Below are 21,917 nucleotides of genomic sequence, written 5' to 3'. Positions count from 1 at the left end.
GAGTGACACAATAAAAGTGTTCTTGAAATAATAATGTATCTTATTTTAAGAATACCATTTTTAGCAGTGCATACAGATTCATGTTTTTATATCCAGAAAGTTGTTTTCCAAATTTCCTTTATACCTCGCTCAGAAAATGTTTTTGGCTACTGAAATGCGTCATGAATCAAAAGTTTATGCTTGTGGCTGTTTTCAATGTCACTGTCCAATACATTTTAAAGTAGTTTCCTTGAAAGGCTTTATATTTGACCTTCTAACATTGAAAGAAAGAGTAATTTACCTGCAATTTGTTGAGTAAGTACTGGATCCTCTTGGGGCATTCTGATTGCAAGTCTCTTCAATACGTCCACACTGAGCCGGCAATCCTCAACCAGCGAATCCTGAATCAATAAAAAGTAAATTCCAATCATCATCTGGTCATCAAGTGAACTTGAACTAAACAAAATATTCTCTATAGAGTGAATTCTTTGTTGTTATTCAAGGATCAGGCCTGATACTTCCTCTTTGGAAGGGCAAGGCAATCTTAGTAAAAGGCCTGATACCTCCTCTTTGGAAGGGCAAGGCAATCTTAGTAAAAGGCCCCTCTATGAGGGTAATATCAATTTCTACTGGACTGTATCAATAAGTAAGTACCAAGGCAATTACAGGGAGCATGGAGGCAATTTGTTCCTTTGCCATAACTATCAAGCCTATCTTTTCCAATAAAGGTTATCTCCAGTCGAAGGTGCCTTGAGAAGAGGTATAAGTACAACAAAATTGTGCTACGACTAAGGTTACCAGCCAAAATACCATGTCATCTGTACAATTTGTGACTCATCATGCTCATTTTTGATTAGCAGCAAATTGCTTGGCAATACTTTTTGCTTAAGCATCTTAATGAAATTGGCCAAAGGAGGGCTGGGTTTTTTTAAAAAAAAACACCAAAAAAACAAACAATATTTTGTCATTAGCTGTAACTCACATATCCTTCTTTCTCTTCCTCAATCTCTGGTCCTGTCGGTGTCCGACACCTGACAGCATTCTCAGTGGCCTCTACTTTCATCATACAATCCTCAAGAGCTTGCTGCACATGTTGATTCTCCACCTTAAACCGCCCCGCCTCCTCCCCCGCCGGAGGCTCAGCATACTGCTGGGTATTGTTCGATACATACATGTCCCAGTCAAGGGATACCGCACTGGCTGGGGTGATTCTACCGGAGGCATAGTTCTCATGAGCTGGCGACGGGGATAATGATCTAGAGGTGTCTCGCGATCTCCCTGATGAGTTTGGTTCCCTCCGACTGGCACGGCTGGATCGAGAGTGGCCAGAGAGGGCGCTGTTGTTGCTTGTGAGGGATCGTTGGGAGCTCAGATGGGATGGGGAGTCTCGGTCGGGACTGATATCTCTTGAACTGAGGTCTTCGCTGTCTTCTTCAGACCCCGTGCTTGCCGTGTCATATTGCTGCTTCAGAATGAGAAAAATGAATCCGTCAAAACAACCGTTTCTGACAAGACCTCTTTATAGTATTTAGAAAATAAAAGACTAACATTTCAAACCAAATGTTCAAGAAAACAGTTAGAGAGAGGAATACTGCTTAAAAAAGAAAGCACATCTTTTCACTACTTCTTTATATTCATAAAACTAACCAATTTAAACAAAAACAAAAATAACAGCTAAAAAACATTCCTTTAACAATATTTTCAACATGACTACCATCGCAGCTCGAAAATGTTCCAGTCAATGGAACAAACAGTGGTCTGTCTCAAGTTTAAAGCAAGAAACAGTCAAAACATTTCAATCTGTAGTAACATTTACATTAGCATAAATGATAACTATCAAACTTTGAAAAGACTCTTCAAACACAAATAAAAGGGAAACATGCAGTAACTTTCTATAAAAAAAACAATTGTTACAATAACACAATATTACAGTGATAACAAAATAGATAAGAAGCACTGCAGAACTATTAGTGAGTGAGCATAGCATAGGGATCTGTGTAGTGGATGAACTGCGTGCAGCTAAACGGTTTAGTCTTACGCTGAGAGGGTTACAAATTAATTACAAAAATACATCTTATGAAACAAAATAAACCAGGTTCAATAACATCAACTCAACAACAACTGTCGACACAAATAACAAATTACAATTGGTTGTGCAGAAAGAAATAAACAAAACTTTAACATGACATTTGCACTGTCATGTCAACATCAACACAAAACATGTTAGGTCTGCTATTACAACTTAAAGGTAGGGTCACTTTGGTATGACACTGAAACAAAAAATTGCAAATTCTATCTGAAAGCCTCCTTGTTTAATAAGGATGGTATGGAAGTGAACAATCTGAGTTCATCTGAAATGTCCCCGTTGATTAGAAATCAGTAAAATTATGTCAACGAATTGAAATCTTGAAAACTTTCTCAAGGTGAGTTTTAGAGATTTCTGTGGTGTCTGTTTGACTTTGTGAATGCTACTGCCAGAAATTTGTTGTATCTTTCCCCATAATTTGGCCTATCAGCATTGCCATTATGATGACAAAAGCCAATGAGTATGACCCTACTACCTTTAAGTCAAACTCAAAGTTTTGCAAGTTGCACAACAAAGCTGTAAGGAAATGGTTCACAAGTGACAACTATGTATGAATCTCTATGAAGAGGGGGGTTGTGATCAGTACTGGGAATTAGTATGGTTTGTCTCACCACTGGGACTGATCAGAAAGCTCTTCTGTAGAATCATACATCTTGCTACCTGGTAACCACTTCACCTTACTATCAACATGAACAGCAACAACAAAATATCCACAAACACTTCTTACATGTAGGTCTACTAAGTAAAAAAGATACACTGTTAAACCAAAGGCACCAATGGTTTAGTATGGTCCTTCCATTAGTTCAGTAATGAATGTCAATGGCTAATTAATTACAACTTACAACATCCAGTGGTTCTAAAACCCAATAGGGGTAAGTGATCTCTCTCGCTGATAATCTCTTCTTGACCATGGTTAATCCACTTCCAAAATTAACTCCCAACTGAAAATTCATTTCCAAATATTCCTCCATAAACAAACTGAAAAACACATCCACACTCGTCAACATTTACAGCATCACTGGTAGGAACCATGGCTCATAAAATAATGCAACATGTTTCAACTTGCTAACAACAACAACAAACAGGAGACTGAAATAAACACTGATTGCCCACAAACAATACCCTTGACTGACTTCATAGCCTGGTTTGTAAATCAAGAGTACAATAGAGACTGCCCACATGCTCTATTGTGAGGAAAGGAATGCAATCAGGCAGGCAGTCAACCGTGAATAATTGAAAGACTGAGCTGAATTGTATGTCAACCTCAATGTTTATGAGGATGGAGTCATGAACTAAAACCAGGGCATTGTTATGGTTATTCCAACAACACCCTTGTATAGAGCAAGGACCAGAGATACATTCCTGTAAATATACCATGTAACCTGGGACATCACATGTTTACCACAGAGCCACAGAGCCTGGACTTCTTGCAGGCATGATTTGTACCCAGCTCAATGGAAGAGCAGGCCTGACTAAACATAGGCAATTGTTCCCTCGGTGCCCTTGCAATGCTCTAGTAGAAGTTTGTGATTTCCTCATAGGGTGCCCTTTACCAAGGAGAAAATGTAGAGAAAATGTCTTGGTGCCCTTGCCCTTTCAAAAAAGAAGCATACAGGCCTGGAGAGACCATTGAATCATACACTTTATGGAGATTGCACCGTCTGATTTTTAAAGGGGCACAACTACTATTGAATTTATGTGGGAATTATGACACAAATATCCAATTTCCCATGTGAGCAGAAAGATCAAGGAATGTTCATGGTCAATCTTTTTGAAAATGGAGCCAAAAAATTTGCCTCAATGATGCAACTTTTTGAGAACTGGGAGAAGTTGGAAAATAGGGCAATGTTTATTTGGGGTTTCTGTTCATGGTTTAAAATTTTGTTCAAAATAGATATGGCCACTTCTGCTGATATATTTCACAAGTAGTAGAAATTGTTTATGTGTTTTTTTAACGATAATAATAACACAACCTAATCATTTGACACTTTATTATCAATGCCCACCACCACTGCCACCGGCATTAATTCACATCCTTGAAACAAATTAGAAAATAAAAAACACAAAAGAAAGATGACAAGTTTTTTAAAGACATCTGCTATTCACATTATTACTCCACAGTTACAATTATACATTGAAGCGATGCATGAACAAAAAGTGTCAGCTGCATTACGTTCCATACAGAAGCGATGAGGTCAGTACCACTGCGACCTTTGAACTTTGAACTCACCTTAGGAATAGTGAGGTATTCAAATGGGATACAGGAAGAATCAGATCCCTTTTTGGATGAAGATATAAAAGCAAATCAGAAGGAAAGTTTAGAAAAAAGAAAAGAGCAAATTCAGGGAAGACGTCACCCAGAGAAAGAAAGGTAGTCTGAATGAGATAAGGAAAAATCATTCTTCGGTCAGTTTATACTTCAAAGGCAGTGGACAATATTGGTAATTACTAAAAATAATTGTTAGCATAAAACCTTAATTGGTAACAAGTAATGAAGAGTGGTTGATAGTATAAAACATTGTGAGAAAAGAATCCCTCTGAAGTGACGTAGTTTTCGAAGAAAGACGTAATTTTCCACGAATTTGATTTCCAGACCTTAGAATTAGATTCTGAGGTCTCGAAAATCAAGCATCTGAAAGCACACAACTTCGTGTGACAAGGGTGTTTTTTCTTTCATAATTATCTCGCAACTTCAACGACCAATTGAGCTCAATTTTCACAGGTTTGTTATTTTATGCATATGTTGAGATACACCAAGTGAGAAGACTGGTCTTTGACAATTACCGATATAGTGTCCAGTGTCTGTTAAGCATTCATTTTATCTTGACTTTTCACCTTGTTCAGAAAAGATATTTCCGGGTACCCGGCCAGAGCAACTGACCATCCAGTATACAGTCACGGCTCAGCACCCTGCTGCATTTTTAACTATAAAAACTGTACCGCAAGCTTCTGATTCGTGCAAAATGTGGTTCCACTCCCAGTTAACTTCATAACATTTCAACACTGTTAAAACCTGCTCGGCTTGCAAACTGCATTCACACAAGCTTTTCCGTTCAAGTGTAACTCTCTACACAAGCCCAAAACCCCAACCCCAAACCCAGCAGAGAGGGTAGATGAAGGTTACACAGGTCAACGCTGGATTGGTATGTTGTAGTGTGAAAAGGTCAGACCAATAACAAGAGATTTTTCATGGTGTAAAATTTTCTTCAATGACAAAGGAAAAGTAGTTAAAGTCAAAGTAGATTCTTATTACAGGCACTAAGCATACAGAAGATGATAACAAGGACAGACATGACATATATTTAAAGACTGTTCGACATTCCACTGCACAAAAACTTATCTTGTTTTCCTAAGAGATTTAGAGTCTTTGAAAAATGCTACAGGACTAAAGATGTAAATAAAGCTGTGATCACTATTAGGATGAATACTGCCCTCTAGAGTTTGCCCTCAACTTTTCAGTGACCAGTCAGTCAAAGCCAGCTGGACCGTGCATGGGTTAATTTCAATACTGCTAGTCAAATTTCTTTGCTAAGCAAAAATTAAGTGGGGGACCAGTCACAAGAATGTTAACTTAATGTAAGTTTGGCTGGTAACCTGTTTCTGTTAAGCAATATATTTCTGCAAGTTTTTGTGCTTACAAACTTTAAGAATTTGGGCCCAGTAAGCATGCCATGACACAAGTCAATCTGCTTATGGTTCATATTAGGGAGCCTTTACAATACTGAATTAGCCAGCCGGACCATTTGGACAGAATTTTGACTGGACGTCATTGAAGACCAGTCAAAATTCTCTAGAAGCCACTTTGGCTACAACAGTTGTGATTTTATCCATGAGGCATAAAATGAAACAACTAGCTCTGGGCCGGTGGACCACAGTTAAGGGAGAGCACTGTCCTTTACAAAGAAAAGGCATGAATAATAAGCAGATGAAGCTGGAACTAATCTTAAGGCACTAACTTTGCCATTCCGAAACAGGGACTTCGGCTACAGCTACGGCTAGATAAGTGTGTCTGCCAGTGTTGAAGAATAGCCAGACGCTTGAATCTAGCCGTAGCTGTAGCTTAATAAAAAACAGTAGACACATGTCATGTAAACATGATATCTGGGTACCTCAAGTACATGTTAGTGCAGAAGCAATATGATGATTACAGTATGAATGAGAACACTGAACAAAAATCTCCAAATTTGCTCCTTGTGAAAGGAACAAAAACAAATCCAAAAGTCTGATGAACATAAACCTACTTCAAACAGGCAAAGTTTGAACGCTAACTAAAAGCAGGGTGTGTTCAAACCAGTTAGTAACAATGTAGGCAGCTCTGGTGTTTGGAATAGCTTGTGAAAATGAACAGATGAACTGGTTCAAATGAAAAAGCCACACGCAACTGCAGCTACTGAATGGTCCTTTCATACCTTGGGGGGAGAATCTTTCCCTACTCTATACTGGTTTGCTGATTAATAACTGATTCCAAGTTTAAGTTGAACAACATTTACTCTATATCTGCTAACTTTCAGAGGACTAACGATAAAATTCCTGTAGAATGTTTAGAAGATGATAAATGTTTTGGGTTAGTTTGACAGAGTGAGAGTGCAACGATCACAGATTTGAGAAACATATATTTTGTTATAGAGTAACTTCAAGTGCATCATTCAGATTGTGCGATGAGTCGTGCCGGTATTTAAACATGCTACTGTGATGTTATTTTCTCAAAAGTTAAGTTATTGAATCTGACAAAAGGTAATGAAAACATTTCAGAGCCTACATGTTCCACTAAATCTACCAGTAATGAGTGCTGTTTTCTATGTATACATTTTTTTCAAGTATAAAAAGTGACAAGTTAGTAAAAGACAGCACAAACAAAGAAGAACAAAGTTTCCAAGATGCTTCAGTTAAATCTCTGGTAAAAATAAATCTGATATTAAATATCTTCTGAAAAAAAAATCTGGCAAACTTTTTGTTTACTGCTTGCAAGATATTAACGCATTAACACAAGAATCAGCAGTTGCTTTAAGGCCCTACCGAAATAATCTTCAACGCAATTATTGGCATAAATCAGTAGATATTCTGGACCCAATAAAACTCTGTACATGATCAAAACTATGATAAGCTTTGCATACACTGCACAAATTTCGGATGAGGCAAATAATGGTAATAAATTGGTTGCGAATGTAGGATGTATCTACCAACTGAAACACAAACCAGCGTGGAGGAGCAACAACTAAGCAATTTCAAATCTTATCTGTCTTAGACACTCCTGTGTCTAATGTCATGGCTTTGCTTACCGAAGAATTCTGTACTCACAGCCACCATTTTTCACTAGCAGGATAAGCACAAATGTGTATGCAAGTGTGAATTACACACATGCAGAAGAAAAACTTGCTAACCTGTGAAATATGGTTACATTAAGCACGGGTTGTTCTGCTTTTGTAAGCACAAATTTTTCACATACAGTTAGCAGAACCATTTTCAAAAAGCCTGTGAGCAAAAAACTCCCTAAGCACAGCCAAAATCTTGCTTAACACAAACTGGCTACCAGCAAAAGTTCCATCACATTTACAATGCTGCAACTGGTGCCCCACTATAAGCAATATTTGTCTGCTTAACAGCTTCAAGAAATTGTGCCCTGGATGTTCACTCAAAACAAGTGACTCAATAAACCAATCGCATATGTTTGGTTTTCAAGTTGTAAGATTCACTCTATATAATTGTTGCACTACAAAGGTTTTTGGATGTGAATGAGAGTATTGGTGTGACAGCATAAGATACCAACCTGGGCTATAGATAATCTCTCCAGTTTGCGCTGGAAGCGTCCGACCTGATCGAACACCTCCATTGAGTAGCGATGTAACTCGTCCATCTCTGTCTGTATAATCACACTGTCCAACGGGTCTGAACGTTGCATTAAGATCTGAGCGTGCTCGGAGATCTCTTCTAGCCGTGAATGGTTGAGTTCAATCTCACGTTGGAATGCCTGTAGGATTGAGTGTGATTTGTCTTCGTAAAAACATTCATTCATTACCAAAATTTGGTCAGGATTCGAGAGGAATTTTACATTCAAAAAAGAAAACACAGGCCTGGACTTGCACCATGGCTCTGAAAACAATGGCCTTCTTTGCCTGGTCTTCGCCTTGGTGCCCCTTAAAAAACTTTAACAAAGACTTAAAGATTTTCAAATTTAAGAGCCCTTTATAAAAGGATCGAATAGCCTTTCCCTCTCCAATATGAATTTTCAGGCCTGAAAACAAGAAGATTACACCAACACAAAAAACACTTATTACCATCATCTGTTTAATTTTGACAGATATGTCCGATTCTGAGAAGTGCTCCACGTTAGTGAGCTGCAGGTCCATCTCAGTCAACCACACCAACATACTCTCTTTACAAGCGTCAAACTCTTCCTTCTGTCCCAGTGTGTACTTGAGCCTTCTCAAGATGGCGGTGCATCGTCGAGCAAGTTCGTCCCATCGGCTGTTGGCCTCATGGACCATGGACTTGAGCTGGCAGGCGTTGTCTGTGCGACCCTCTCGAGCCAGGCGGCGGTACTGCTTGTTGATGATCTCAAGCTGGGTCAGGTTCTCGTGGACTTTACGTTGGAATCCCTGGATTAACGCAATGAAAAATTCTTGTTGATAAAGTTGATGACTAAGATTGTACAAGTTATTAGCACTTTATTTGTTAGTCAGTTATACTATGGCAAAAAGTCATCAACTCAGCATGTAACCCCATCAAGAAATAAATAAAAAAAGAATAAATCAAATTTGTCTCTTTCTGAAAGGACACTTCCCAACCATATAGATTTTGTTTGATTGATTCCAATTTCGCAGAATCAATCAGGTTTAATGAAGGGCTAGTTTTAAAGTTAAACTTAAACTCGAACTTTGTGAGTGATTAACATGAGGTTGCCAATAAAAATCCTAATAACCAGGAAACCTTTGTGTACAAAAAAACTGGCCTTGTACATTGCAAGGTGTTTCCAGAAAGGCAAGATGTTACATGAGGTTTCACAGGTTATATCTCTACACAACCCAAGCACACAAATTAATTGCAATATGTTATGTGGTTTTCAATTGGGTTGTGTACAAATAGTACCTGCAAGAAGTCAAGGTTCTGTGGCTCCTTTGTTTGTAATTATGTTACATAATTTATACAAATTAAGTACGTTTTCAGACAGCCAACAATCCAGCTGCCATTTTCCATATGTTTAAAGCTTTGTAATGAAATATCAAAATGAAGGATGAATCACAAAAATACTTACCTCAAACTTCTTGATTTCTTCTTTGATGACAGCAAATGGTGCACTGGTTGTGTGTGGATTAGCTGCAATGCGTTCACTGCTCGTCAACCATTCATCGAAGCGTGTGTAATCATCAATGAACTTCTGCCATAACCTCCACGTCTCTTCAATCCTAGTCGTGGAATGGTCAAGTAATCAGCGATAAGATAATAGACTACAAAACACTTTAAAATTTTAATTTTGGTTTTTTACCCATACATCGATGTGTTTAAGCACTGTATACTCACTACTTTCCCGAGTCCTCTGAAAAAATATCACAGGCATACATGTATAACTCGGGTGGGATTCGAACCCACGACTTAGGCAATTCTAGAGCAGTATCTTACCAACTAGACAACTGAGAATACCCGGTAGCTACAGGCAGTTCCAATCCTATGTTTTGGCAGCGGGAACTGCAATGATATTGAATTTGCATCGGGGTATAAAGAATACCCCCATACACCGATGTGGTGAAGCACTTTCCCCGAGTCCAACTTCAGGAGTTGTATTGAGTATTTAACACCTGTTACTTTTAGAACCAGCACTCAAAAGAGGTTTACACATGGTGCTGCCGCAAACTTCATCTGATAACCCTTCAAGTGTTACTTTGCACTGAGATAGCATCCAGTGTCTTTAAAGCACAGCAGTATTAAATGTAAAAATGTCATCATACCCCATAAGTCTTCACACTTATATGAGACACACACTTACTTCATTTTCCTCTCAAGCGCCGAGGAGCATATGGCCCTCCATCTTTGATCTAACGTTCTGGTCGCGGTCTGTATAGCTTCGTTCTCAGCATCTGAGGAGCAGGCGTCTGTGTCATGGAGTAACATCTCACAAAGGTTGAGCACTGAGGCTACTCCGCTACTGTGGCGCTCAATGTCTTTCTGGATCTCCTGTGGAAAAGAAACAATTCAAGACATACGACTTTAGTTGGAAGAACATTCTTACTCTACTTGTAGAGAAAGAACCCAGATATTGACCTGCACACTTTTTAAAATTGTTTGTATGGCACTACATCAGAAAACAAAGGTGACGGCTTCATGGCTACTTCCCGCAGACTTCTGCGCTTACAGCACATAAAATGATACTGGGCATCGTAAATACCGTTTTATAGTAGCCCAAAGGAAAAGTTCAGCAGTAGATTAGCCCACATAAGTTTTGACAAGACAAATTTCGCCAGACTAGTGTTGATGGTGAGCCTTGCTCAACGTTAGTTTTGTACACACCGATTGCAAATGATGATTTTTGAGAAGCAACCAATACATTATGAGCAGCATTTTGCTTTGCGTTACCCTGGACGACTTAACTAATTCCTCCACATCTATATACAACAATTCACTCCCTATGGGCACAATTTTATAGAGCTGCTAAAACACAAACGTAGCTAAGCACAACAAAACAATGCTTACCAGAATATGGTAAACCAGCCAAAATACCATTCCATATGTAAAAGCTGTGACTGGTATCCTGCTCATTTTTTACTAGCAGAAAACTGTAAGCAATATTTGCAGTCTAAGCATCTCTATGAAATCGGGGACTGAATCTTGACACTAGGTCAGTTACATACCTGTTGGGTCTGGAGTTTTGCTTGAATCTCGATGACATCACACGTCTCATACATGATTGGTGTACTCAGCTGTTTCTCCGTCTGTGTCAACCAATGGCGGAGATTGCCCATGTTCTGATCTAACTCCTGCACAGCGGTCAAGGTGCCCTGGAGTTTCCGCACTCTGTGGAAGAGAAAGAAGGCAGTGAAAATAGAGTAAATATTTAATCAGGCAGGGGAACATTCTTGTTTTTTTTTTGGGGGGGGGGGGACAGGAGAGGGGGGATTGGAACCTGGTGTAAGAAGAATAGGAAGAAAAAGAAGAAAAAAACGGACAAAAACAAGGTGTTGTGAGCCACGATTAGAAACACCTACAATCTGAAATAGTCTAAGCTCACTGATAACAAAACTGTAGCTCATTTCAGAATTCTGAAATCTTCCAGACAAATTGTTCCTCCTGCAATACTGTTAAAAACAAAGAATTGTATCTGAAATTTGCTGCTTGTTTTAATTGTCACTGTCAAAACAAATAAGTCCCAAAATAACATGTACAAAAATCCCTAACATCAAGAAGATTTTCTTGCTTCATTGTAAAATAAATTTACTGAACTTTAAATTAATTATTTTTAGTCCTTTCTCTGGTGGGTTTGTTGATTAATAGAGGAAATTAATTTAAGCTCTTGAGAAGGACACTGATTTACTTTTCCTTTATTGCTTATCACAGAACTTCTACTCAAACCCTTCAAGTCAGCCTAGCGAGTATTTATCATATGTAAAATGCCATGGTTAGAATATTTGCTGCTGCAGAATTGCTACCTAGGTTTGACGAAGGCAGCAGGAGTGGATGCCCCCACAGGACAAACCTCAATGTACATTTTGTTGTTTTACATGAGCCTGATCTACTTTTCCAATGCGCAACAATATGATTGGCCTGAATATGAGCTAAGTCTCCTCTCTCCCATTTAGCCAGCAAGCCTACATATCCAACAGATGGTGGGTTCTGTTCGGCCATTGGCAACTTGTATGAATGATGTGCCTACTCTCTCTGGAGGTAAATAACCCTAGAGCTTTTTATACCCAGGTTCGATGAATAGGCAGTGGCAGAAAGGCTTGAAAGAACTCCTATGGTTACACAGTGCTGATGCTGTAATAATGTCCATTGCGCATAAACCACAGAATCAACATTCAGAGTACAGTAGGTACCAATTCATACATGATGCATGGTGGTGTGGTGTGGACATGAAGACTTGGGAGTCTTGAGACTGCATTACTTACAGACATTATAGCCAACAAATTTGTTTAGGTGGCTGGAGCATAAAATCATCAGTCTGATCAGCCTGCTCAGTTTAAATTAACCGCAGGCGTGTGAATTCTCAGGAAGTTTTGTTTACTATGGATTTGCGAAAAAAATTCCTTGAGCTTTTAAATGTTTGAATTTACAATGTAGGTAAAGCAATCACCAAAGGGAGAGAGTAATAATCTACATCGTGTCTAAACCTGTAGTTATATATTTTGTGGTGATGCACGGAAACTTTCTAAAATTGTAATTAGGGAGGTCCATAGTCTAAAATAAAGAGGGTAGCCAGGCCAACAAGCTGTTTATTAGAAATTGTCCCAGACACTATCCGCTGCAAACCTACACATTGAGAGCACAACAATTTGGAAATTTAACCCCAAAACAAGAAACCAAAATCAATCACTCCAACCAACTATAATCCAAAACAAAATTATGCTCAATGATATGCTCATTTTCAGTTCAACCACTTCATGTTTTAGACTTTTTAAAATGTCAATATTTCCTCACGTAAATATATTTAATAATTATAACCAAAAGGGAAACAAACTAGATAAATTTCACACAATCCAATTAGAAATTAATGATTATTTTATGAGAAAACAACAGTTTATTTAAAGGAAAGGCAATTTTCAATTTACCACAAATCCCACACAAAACACACAAACAGATGTCTTTGTCCATTACTGCTACAAATCCTCAACCACTGTTGCTTTATCCCAGGAGAGACAAACCCTATGGCAAATTCAATTTGCTCAACACATTACCTGGAGGGAAACTCTCTGGCAAACTCGACATCGTCACCACAAATGCAATCAAGAAAGTTACAACTGAAAAGGTATGCCTCCATACAATACTGTACAAATCATGTACGATGTAAATAAAAAGTCTCAGATCCATAACACCAGAAGGAAACAACTGTGTAACAAACATAATCAACCTCCCTTGAAAGGACAGGGTCTGAACGACAAACGTTTTGAATTTTTAAAAAAGGGACAACAACTCTCAACAAATCATAGTGCTTTGAGGCTTATTTCCTGTTAAATCAAAAGATAAGCTCAATCTACCCACGGCACATCTTAATAACTTCCTTCCTCATTTAGACTTTGGGAACAAAATGCAAACGGCCCTTCTGTGTGGTCAGTGGCATACTGTCTCTGTGTGGGTAATCTGTTTGAAAGCCACCAGAAAGCCTTGATATCGCCAAGTTTTCTGTGAGAATCGTCTCCCAAAATGGGATCAAGGAGGGTTCTCTCCATTGCCACAGCAAACTAATTTGCAGAGTGAAAAAAAAACTCTTGCCCGAAAAGCAAGAGAAAACTTTGACTTTTAATAAAGACACAACCATTAAAAAAAATTGTTTCTTAAGGTTTTACACAATCATTAAAAAAAATTGTTTCTTAAGGTTTTGTAAGTTGTACAACAAACAGACTTAGAAAAACAAAATCTCATAGATCAATGGAGAAAACAAAACATGTAAAAATCTTTTAAAAACATTAAATCAATTGGATGAGCTTACAAATTATTTAGATTTCTTTAAAAAAATTGCAGGGAAATTTTAAATCCAATAGTGCAGGTCAACAAAATTCCATCTGGCCAATCCAACAAAATATTGATCGTCACATAAGCTCCTTCGCCGATGTGCCGATTTTGATGTCTTGGTGAAGTTTTGGAATTTTCTCATTACACAACCGCCGACCCGAGGTACAAAATGAACCTTACAGTTTTCTTTTTGTTAGCAAAAAAAATAGTTAATAGCCTGACATTTCAAAGTTAGCAAATCAGTCTTCCTCAAAGGCTAAAAATGACAACAGGGAATAAACTACGAGTAAGAACTATAACCCAGGTACATCAGAAAGAGACATAGTTGCGATGATCGTAACCCTCCCTCCATCCTCTACGACCGTCGGGATGTTGGAGGGTTACAATATTCGCTAAAAGAGACATTGACTTTTAGTATTACTATTTTTTACCTTGGTAAGATGATGGTGTTAATCAACACTGATGCCGACATTGAGATATGATTGGTCAGATAACACATGTAGGATGTATAGTAAAATGATGGCATATCATCTCTCAGCAGTATACTGTGACGTCTTCATGCTCCGTCAAAACTCATCTGAACCATTCAATGCTCTTCCCTACTCAACAACACAGAAGTCACAGTGTTCCATATTAAATACAGTACTTCTATCAGCGAGTTGTAATGAATATATAGTCATCCAATAGAGTGGTGATCCATCATCCATGGACAATAATAATAATTACACGTTGAGAAATAAGACTTCACTGTGTTCTGGCTGCTGATTTCCTGCTGACAAATCACTCTTGACTGCAATCTCCATTTGCTTCACGTTCCTGCTCCAGCTAAAAGTACAACAAATCCGTGGAATATTGCAGACAATAATGACAAGAGGTGGATAACCAAAGAGTTCTTCACAGACTCTCACAGTATACACTGTTGTTTATTCAGTAGCAGTAGTCATTGTAGTTAGCTATTGTACATAACATTTTCAAGCGCTTATAATAGGCAGATAACAACAGGCTCTTATTGACATTGTTACATAACAGTCTTTTGTTTGCCTCCAGACTCCTCCCACTCTCTCATTGCCAGTGGGTAATACTAATAGGCATGTTATCTTCTTCGCATCCTAAGAACCTATAGAATGATTACCATTGAAGCGTGTAACTCTTGTCAAAGCGTAATTGATCCACACATTCCTTGATTCCAAATGCTGCAGTCTCTAAGATGCACAGGAAGGACACCATGGGAAACTAAAGTCTCAATTAGTCTGAAGACAAGGTTGAAAACCAGCCAGCAGCAAGAGTTACAATAGTTTCTTTCGCTGGTGAAAACCACACCAAAATGCAAATAACTTCACAATGCATTTTCAAGATGTTGGCGCTTCTGAAACAGTCTCTGTTACAGTCCAGAAACTTCATGCAGAGATGATCCCATCATAGAGAGCAAAAATCTGTTCCTTGATCCTATCATCAGAACCACCTTGCTACTGCAAATAATTCCCAAAATAGTTTCAGATACGAGTGTCTACCCATGCTTCTATTCGCCTGAAAATGTCCAATCCAGATTTTGGAAAATCACAGCAGGAGAGTCAAAAGCTCAACCACTGTGCCGTTATTAAAAGCATCTTGAATAAAACCTTGATTTATACATCTGAATAGCTACAACCATAGAGATAGTTCAACCAGCTGTGTAATGAGGAACAGAGAGTCTGTTTTGTTTTCACTCGATACCTCAAACACAATGTCGTTAACAATCCAATGATCACAAACAAATACAAGTAAATTACACTTGTCCGTTGTGCAAAACCTCGCCCCCACGCTGTCTGATTGCCCTGGCTACCAAGACCCCTATGGGACTAGGTTCTTTTAACTTCACTTTAAGCCTGGGTGACTTGAGCAATTTATGCAGTGGATTGTTTTGATGTTGATGTTAATGGCCTGAGATATTGGCAGCAGGTCAAAAGGTGAATGAACACCAGAGGAACAAGCCTCCTCCATGCATGCAGCAGCACAATGCATGGTAACTCACAAATGATCTTCGCAACCCCCAAAGTCGTCACCAATAATCATTCCTTTATGGGCATGTACATGTAGTTGTAGCTAGGAAGTTACCATGGTAAAAAAGTCAGTTGACCAGTCCTATGGACCCTATAAATTTTTGATAATCTCTTAAATTTTATTACCTATACTGCCTCAACCAGTTTTATTATCATCTCGTTTTAATTTTTTTTCCATTTTTGAAATATTCCTCTTACCAAAAAATACATTCCCATTTAAGTATCTGATTTCAAGCAGCGTATTAACTTTTGCTGGTATATAAAACAATTCTGAATTGCGAGAAAACCCACTCAAACAAAACAAAGCAAAAATGGGTAGATATTTTTTACACAATTTCCACCTGTTCAGTATTTGTGATTGTAAAGCCCAGTTCAAACTGCATCAAAATGCCACTCTGAAGAACGTTTGCTGGTTTTTATGAATTGCAAAAAAAAACCATTCAAACAAAAAAAAAAAAAAAAAAAATTGGTAGATATTTTATACACAATTTCCACCTGTTCAGTATTTGTGAAAGTAAAGTCCAATCAAACTTATTCATAATGCCAATGTGAAAGGATATTTGATGTCACCAACTGGCAACGATATTCAATGCCATCTGGCAACGATCACATATTTGTGATGGTTAAACACATATTTTTGATGGTTAATCCTGCAGTTCAAACTTCACGCAAATGTCAATGTGAAGGGACATTTGATGTCACAAATTCAAGACAAAACATTTGCTTGAGATGGGCTCAGTTCTTGCAAAACGTTAGCTGCAAATTTCTCTTTGCAACTGCATGGAGTGAAAAGTCTTCATGAAAGTCAAAAACTCCTTCACTTCAAAGCAAAACCTGATATCGAAATACAAATCACATGGCGGTAGAAACTAAAAACCAGAAATCCTAGCTATATAGCCAGTTCAAAGAAGTCTAGACCGACTTTTGTGGCCAAGCTGAATTCAAAGAAAGTGTGCTAAGAGAAGCCTAGATCTCTGTTGTAAACATGGATTTACGAATGGAGTGTCATGGTATTCCCCCAAACAAGACCTTCTGTTTCACAGTATCCCAGTCAAGTAGGCCCACAGCAAAACTTCAGTCAACAAGAGGACCTTCCATTTCACACCGTCTCATTGCCAAGTGGGGGCCAAAAGCATCACTCAATACCAATCTAGCCTGCCTCCAAGATGTGACAGATTAACACCTGTTGATGTGACCTCACAAGCAGGTCATGACCCCGATTATTTACAAACCCTGGGCTCAATTCAAAACTATGGGAGTCTGTTTACATCTCGGTTACCATGGGAATGGCACGTCTTACACGTAAAATCACACATACACTTACTTATTTTGTTATATTTTGTTAAATTCCAATATGACAGTTTCACAAGTGCATGTAATGTAGAGTTGTTCAGGAATGAAATAAGTAAAATTCTCTGAAAGATTCTAGACCTAGTCAAGTTGATTTTTCAATACCAAGAGATAAGTTTGTCTCAGCTCCACAAAAAAAGGGCCAAAAATGATAGTTTATATTGAGCTTTGAGGCATTGCAAGGTAGGGCATCAATGTATCGTAGGAGGTCCTGTTTTCGAGGTGTCCCTAATATCGTGGCAAATCCTTTACCTCTCTGTGCGTGATGTAAACAGTCCCAAGACAAAAATTGTGTGGTTTTATTCGCCAAGCAAAGAGTCTCCTCTTCTTTGACCAAAACTTAGAAACACGTAAGGCTCCACTGGTCATTTGCACTTGTAAATGCAAAAAGTTTGGTATTTTAGGCATTTCTACAAGGTACACAAATATGTCATAATGTTGAGGCCATATAAAAATATTTGCCCACCGAAAAAGTTTCATCAAACGCTATTTCAATTCACAATTCATGATGATCAAAATCATGTGACTGAATGTTTTGCTGAGCATTCGTGAAAAAAAAAACCCGAGGCTTAAAGAAGCCTGTGCCTTATATCATTTTCTAATATTTTTGGAGATTTTTATTTTCAACCCTCGTATCAATACTATTATTTATATTAAAATTTAAACATCAGCTTGTTGATTCAATTATCACTGTTTATTTATACGCTTTATTATAAATATTAAGAAAAAAAAATAGAAAAAAAATAAATAGAAATCAGATTTTGAAGCCAGTAATTATTCACACTTTTTATATTTTTTTATTTTTTTTAATTTTTTGCAAGTTACCATGGTAATTTAAAAAATTTAATAAAAAAATATTTTGAATAAAATGAAGGCAACTGCTGGCTATACAGTCATACACAGAGTCTCAAAGAACACTTGTAGTCACTGCAGATGTTTCTTCCATGTATGGCTTCACCGGGAAACCATACTTTCTCGTTTGCCGTGAAAACAGGAAAAACTCAAAACAAATGGGGCCAGTTGAAGTCATCCAAGATTGGTGTGTGGTGTGAACATTTCAATGTCCATCAAGTTTTAATACATGTTTGCATACTTCGTATTAACAAATGAAGATAATTAGGGCATCGGTTGATATATGGCATCATTATTTTTTTCCCAATTCAAAGAAAAAGGCATAATAGCGTGATAACTGGTAAGCAGAGGATATATATTTGGTTTGCGGTAACACCATGTGTTTATCTACTTTGCTGTTCAGATGTTGGTAACTTGGACACTGCTTTTTTATTCTACTGCAGAGGAGTTGAATTCAGAAGAGTAGTTGAATTCAGAATTCAGGGCACTACTTAGTTCTGAAAAGAACCGTCCTGAACTATATTGAGCTAATGAACCTTTTCACACTGAAACTCGCATACCTGGGGCAATCTTTGCAACGCCTTTTTTGTTTTTTTCTCAATTGGTAGAGTGTGGACATGATAATCCAGAGGTCTCAGGTTCAAACCCTGCTCTAGTAAATTTGTCTTCATTCAACTCCAAATGAATTTTTTAACAAAACAAAACAAAACAAAACAAAACAAAACAAGCCAACAGAAAACAAAATAGCACCCTGTAGAGATCATCAAAGGGGAATCTTCTCCCAGATACTGTATTAACAACTCCTGCTTGGAAATTAATAAAGCTGAAAATGAATCCAATATTCAACGGCATACTGTATCACCGCAGGGTCTCAAGGTTTTATCCTGTCGAAGCTACGGACGAACCCAACGGGTTGGAATTTCACTGCTCTATCGTTCAGATTATAAGATGATATCTTCTGAGGTTATGATTTGACTGTCAGATGTGATGTCTCTACACAGGGTATAATAAATGTCAACATATGCCCTGTCAAGCTGACAATGTAGATTTCAAGATATGACACAGCGATGGTAATGTTGGCAAACTACTGATCGCTATTCATGACACTGCACCTTCCTCATCGTGGGTTTAAGGTTACATTATTTAAGTTACAAAAAGGAAAACATTAAAACATTTTTTTTAACTTGTCCTCCGGTGTGGTATGTTCACAGTAGCCTCTTGGAAAAACTAGATACTATGGCGATTGATCATTCACAATATTTTGTCATTCAGAAGGTTCACCCAAATTATCCTTTTTAAGAAAAACAATGCTATGTTTTTTATCTTAATATTGCATATTCCAAATGTAAAATAAATCAATAAAACTGAAAAAAAACAAAAACTGAACACTTCTAGTCATTACACTTAAGAAAATGTTAATTCCACAAAGAACTATGTAATTCCCAGGCACTGTATTATTCATGTTGAATTTGATAGGTAGAAAACCTTGTGTACTCAGCGATCATAATGACATTTTAATCTCAAATAAATGAGATTTCTTAGCTAGGAAGTTAAAGACTTTATTGAGTTCATTAACTTACAGTGCATTATTACCTTACACGGCAACTACCAAGTTGAAATAATAAAAACCTATCCCGCATGCTCAAGGCCAAAAAGGCTTTGCAGTCCCGTAAACTTTACTGGGTTTGACTGCACAAAAATCAGGTAATGGTATTTTCCACAAATGAAGATGAAGCCCCATGGATATGCAGAGTGTCAATAAGTAGAGAAAGAGAAAGACTCTGCCATCAGAGTCAAAACATTAGGCCATGAATAACTTTTTGGGCAGGTTTAATATTCTCCACAGATGAAATCTTTCATCAGTATTGAATGGTCATATTCCCAGTGTTCTCCCTTAGCAATTGTCAGCTGGCCAAATGCTAACCCGGCGTACCAGTCAAAATTCTCTCAAATATTGACTAGTGGGAGAAACTAGCAGACTAAAAAAACAATAAGCTCACTGGTCCCGCTAGTTAGTCACTGTAAACGTTAAGGGTAAACCCGTAAGTCCGATCATGATTCTTGCGAATGCGATGTGAATTTTTACGTCACAGCTCTGTATTCACAGCGAATGTTACAGCTCAACTCTTCCGAATTGTTGATGCTGAAATTGGCGTCGCATTCGCATTTGCATTTCGGGCAGCATGAACCGGGCTTAATTCCCCCATTTTAAAAAAAAGAGAAACTGGACAAAATAAACTTACCTGGCACTGTGAAGGTCCATGAGATGATCCCAGCGGTCAGTCAACTTGGCTAACTTATACTCGATATCACTGGCTCTAGCTTCATTGCTAGCTACAATCAGACGCTTCCCAAACTCCAACAGTTGGTTCTTGCTCAACTCGGCTGAGTCTATCTCCTCTTGGTAGGCCTGGTGGTTAAGAAAAACAATCAGACATTGAATTTTAATTCGATTGCTTTTTTTTTGCCCTATACATATATGAAATATATAAGTAAAATAAATTTAACAAACTTACAAAGAAAACCGGAGAATACGATTTGACCTCTGTTACCGGTTATTTTGTTAACAATTTTAATTTCTTAAAAGAATATTTATCATTAAACATACGTGTAATATTGTCACACAAATTCAGGCAGAATTTGCAAATGGGGTTTCTAAAAAATAAGTTTTCAATTTGTTTTAATGTTTATTTTAACAAAGTATTTGTATTATATAAAAGTTGAAGTTATATTTTTTTTTTACAATTTGCTATGGGTAGTTTTCTGTTCAAGAGTTTGTATCAATTGAATTTACAAGGAAAATTTCATTTTGTAGAAAATAATTTTCCATTCAAGTATTTTCTTGTTTTTGATAAGCGCAAGACTTGCAGTCTATTCAGCTACAAATTGAAAACCAATCTATGAGAGAAGTTGTTCAGTGTAGAAGCACGCACTTCACAAGCCATCTTATTATACTTGAGTGAGATTTGACTCCATACTGGAAGTAATATTCAATCAATACATTCACCTACAAGGTGCTGTAACGGAAGGACATTACGCCAGAATTTATACAAGATTATGAGAGAGTTTAAATTATTAATGGGAAGTGCTACACAATGAAGGACTTAATATATCGAGTCTCTATCGTTGATAGGAAATATTGTATGGAGCCTAATACCACTTCAAATGTCAACTTGCATTTGTCATCATGCTAATATTGATGTTTGTTTTGTTTTTCAATAATTAGAAGAATGTGGAAATTACTTGGTGGCAGAGTCTGTAGCAACAAATAGTCAAACATGGGTATGATGCTTACTTAAAGACACAATCTCAACATGTACATAAAATAACAAACCTGTGAAAATTTTAGCTCAATTGGTTGTCAAAGTTGCTAGATAATAATGAAAGAAAAAAACAACCTTGTCACACGAGCTCAATTGGTTGTCAAAGTTGCTAGATAATAATGAAAGAAAAAAACAACCTTGTCACACGAAGTTGTGTGCTTTCGGATGCTTGATTTTGAGACCTCAAATTCTAAATCAGAGGTCTCAAAATTTAATTCAAGGAAAATTACTTCTTTCTCGAAAACTACGTCACTTCAGAGGGAGCCGTTTCTCACAATGTTTTATACTATCAACCTCTCCCCATTACTCCTTACCAAGTAAGGTTTAATGTTAAAAATTATTTTGAGTAATTACCAATAGTGTCCACTGCCTTTAAAGTATAAATTGACCGAAGAATGATTTTTCCTAATCTCATTCAGACTACTTTTCTTGCTCTTTCTTACTTTAAAAATAAAGTATACCTTTGTGGTTTTTGGAACTGTTTGATTGTTAAAATCCTATATATTTCTCAGATTGAAATGTTTTTGAATCCTTAGAAGGGAATCGTTTATCAAAATTGTATAATCAACAGCTGCAGTGCTTCTAACCAAGGAAGTTTTTATGGTAATTGATATTTTGAATAATAACCAA

General features: G+C 37.4%; 1 protein-coding gene across 11 annotated transcripts in view; it reads right to left on the bottom strand.

The window, feature by feature from the left end:
• The window catches only part of LOC139936758 (uncharacterized), a 204,797-nt gene that overhangs the window by 7,777 nt on the left and 175,103 nt on the right, over positions 1-21,917 (bottom strand). For 5 of the 11 annotated variants that reach the window (XM_071931687.1, XM_071931794.1, XM_071932223.1 and 2 more), the window contains 9 exons: positions 20,208-20,374; positions 10,909-11,071; positions 10,047-10,234; positions 9,318-9,468; positions 8,341-8,661; positions 7,833-8,033; positions 4,296-4,343; positions 962-1,444; positions 281-380 (listed from right to left, as the gene is read on the bottom strand). In XM_071931687.1, the coding sequence (XP_071787788.1) occupies positions 281-380; positions 962-1,444; positions 4,296-4,343; positions 7,833-8,033; positions 8,341-8,661; positions 9,318-9,468; positions 10,047-10,234; positions 10,909-11,071; positions 20,208-20,374 (1,822 nt within the window). Of the gene's footprint in view, positions 1-280; positions 381-961; positions 1,445-4,295; positions 4,344-6,474; positions 6,596-7,832; positions 8,034-8,340; positions 8,662-9,317; positions 9,469-10,046; positions 10,235-10,908; positions 11,072-20,207; positions 20,375-21,917 lie in introns of those variants that run through there. The other 6 variants (XM_071931711.1, XM_071931883.1, XM_071931971.1 and 3 more) reach the window with 5 other exon arrangements.

Source organism: Asterias amurensis, chromosome 1 (assembly GCF_032118995.1).
Source record: "Asterias amurensis chromosome 1, ASM3211899v1".
Classification (NCBI taxonomy): Eukaryota; Metazoa; Echinodermata; class Asteroidea; order Forcipulatida; family Asteriidae; genus Asterias; species Asterias amurensis.
This window is presented reverse-complemented; position numbering and strand designations above follow the sequence as displayed.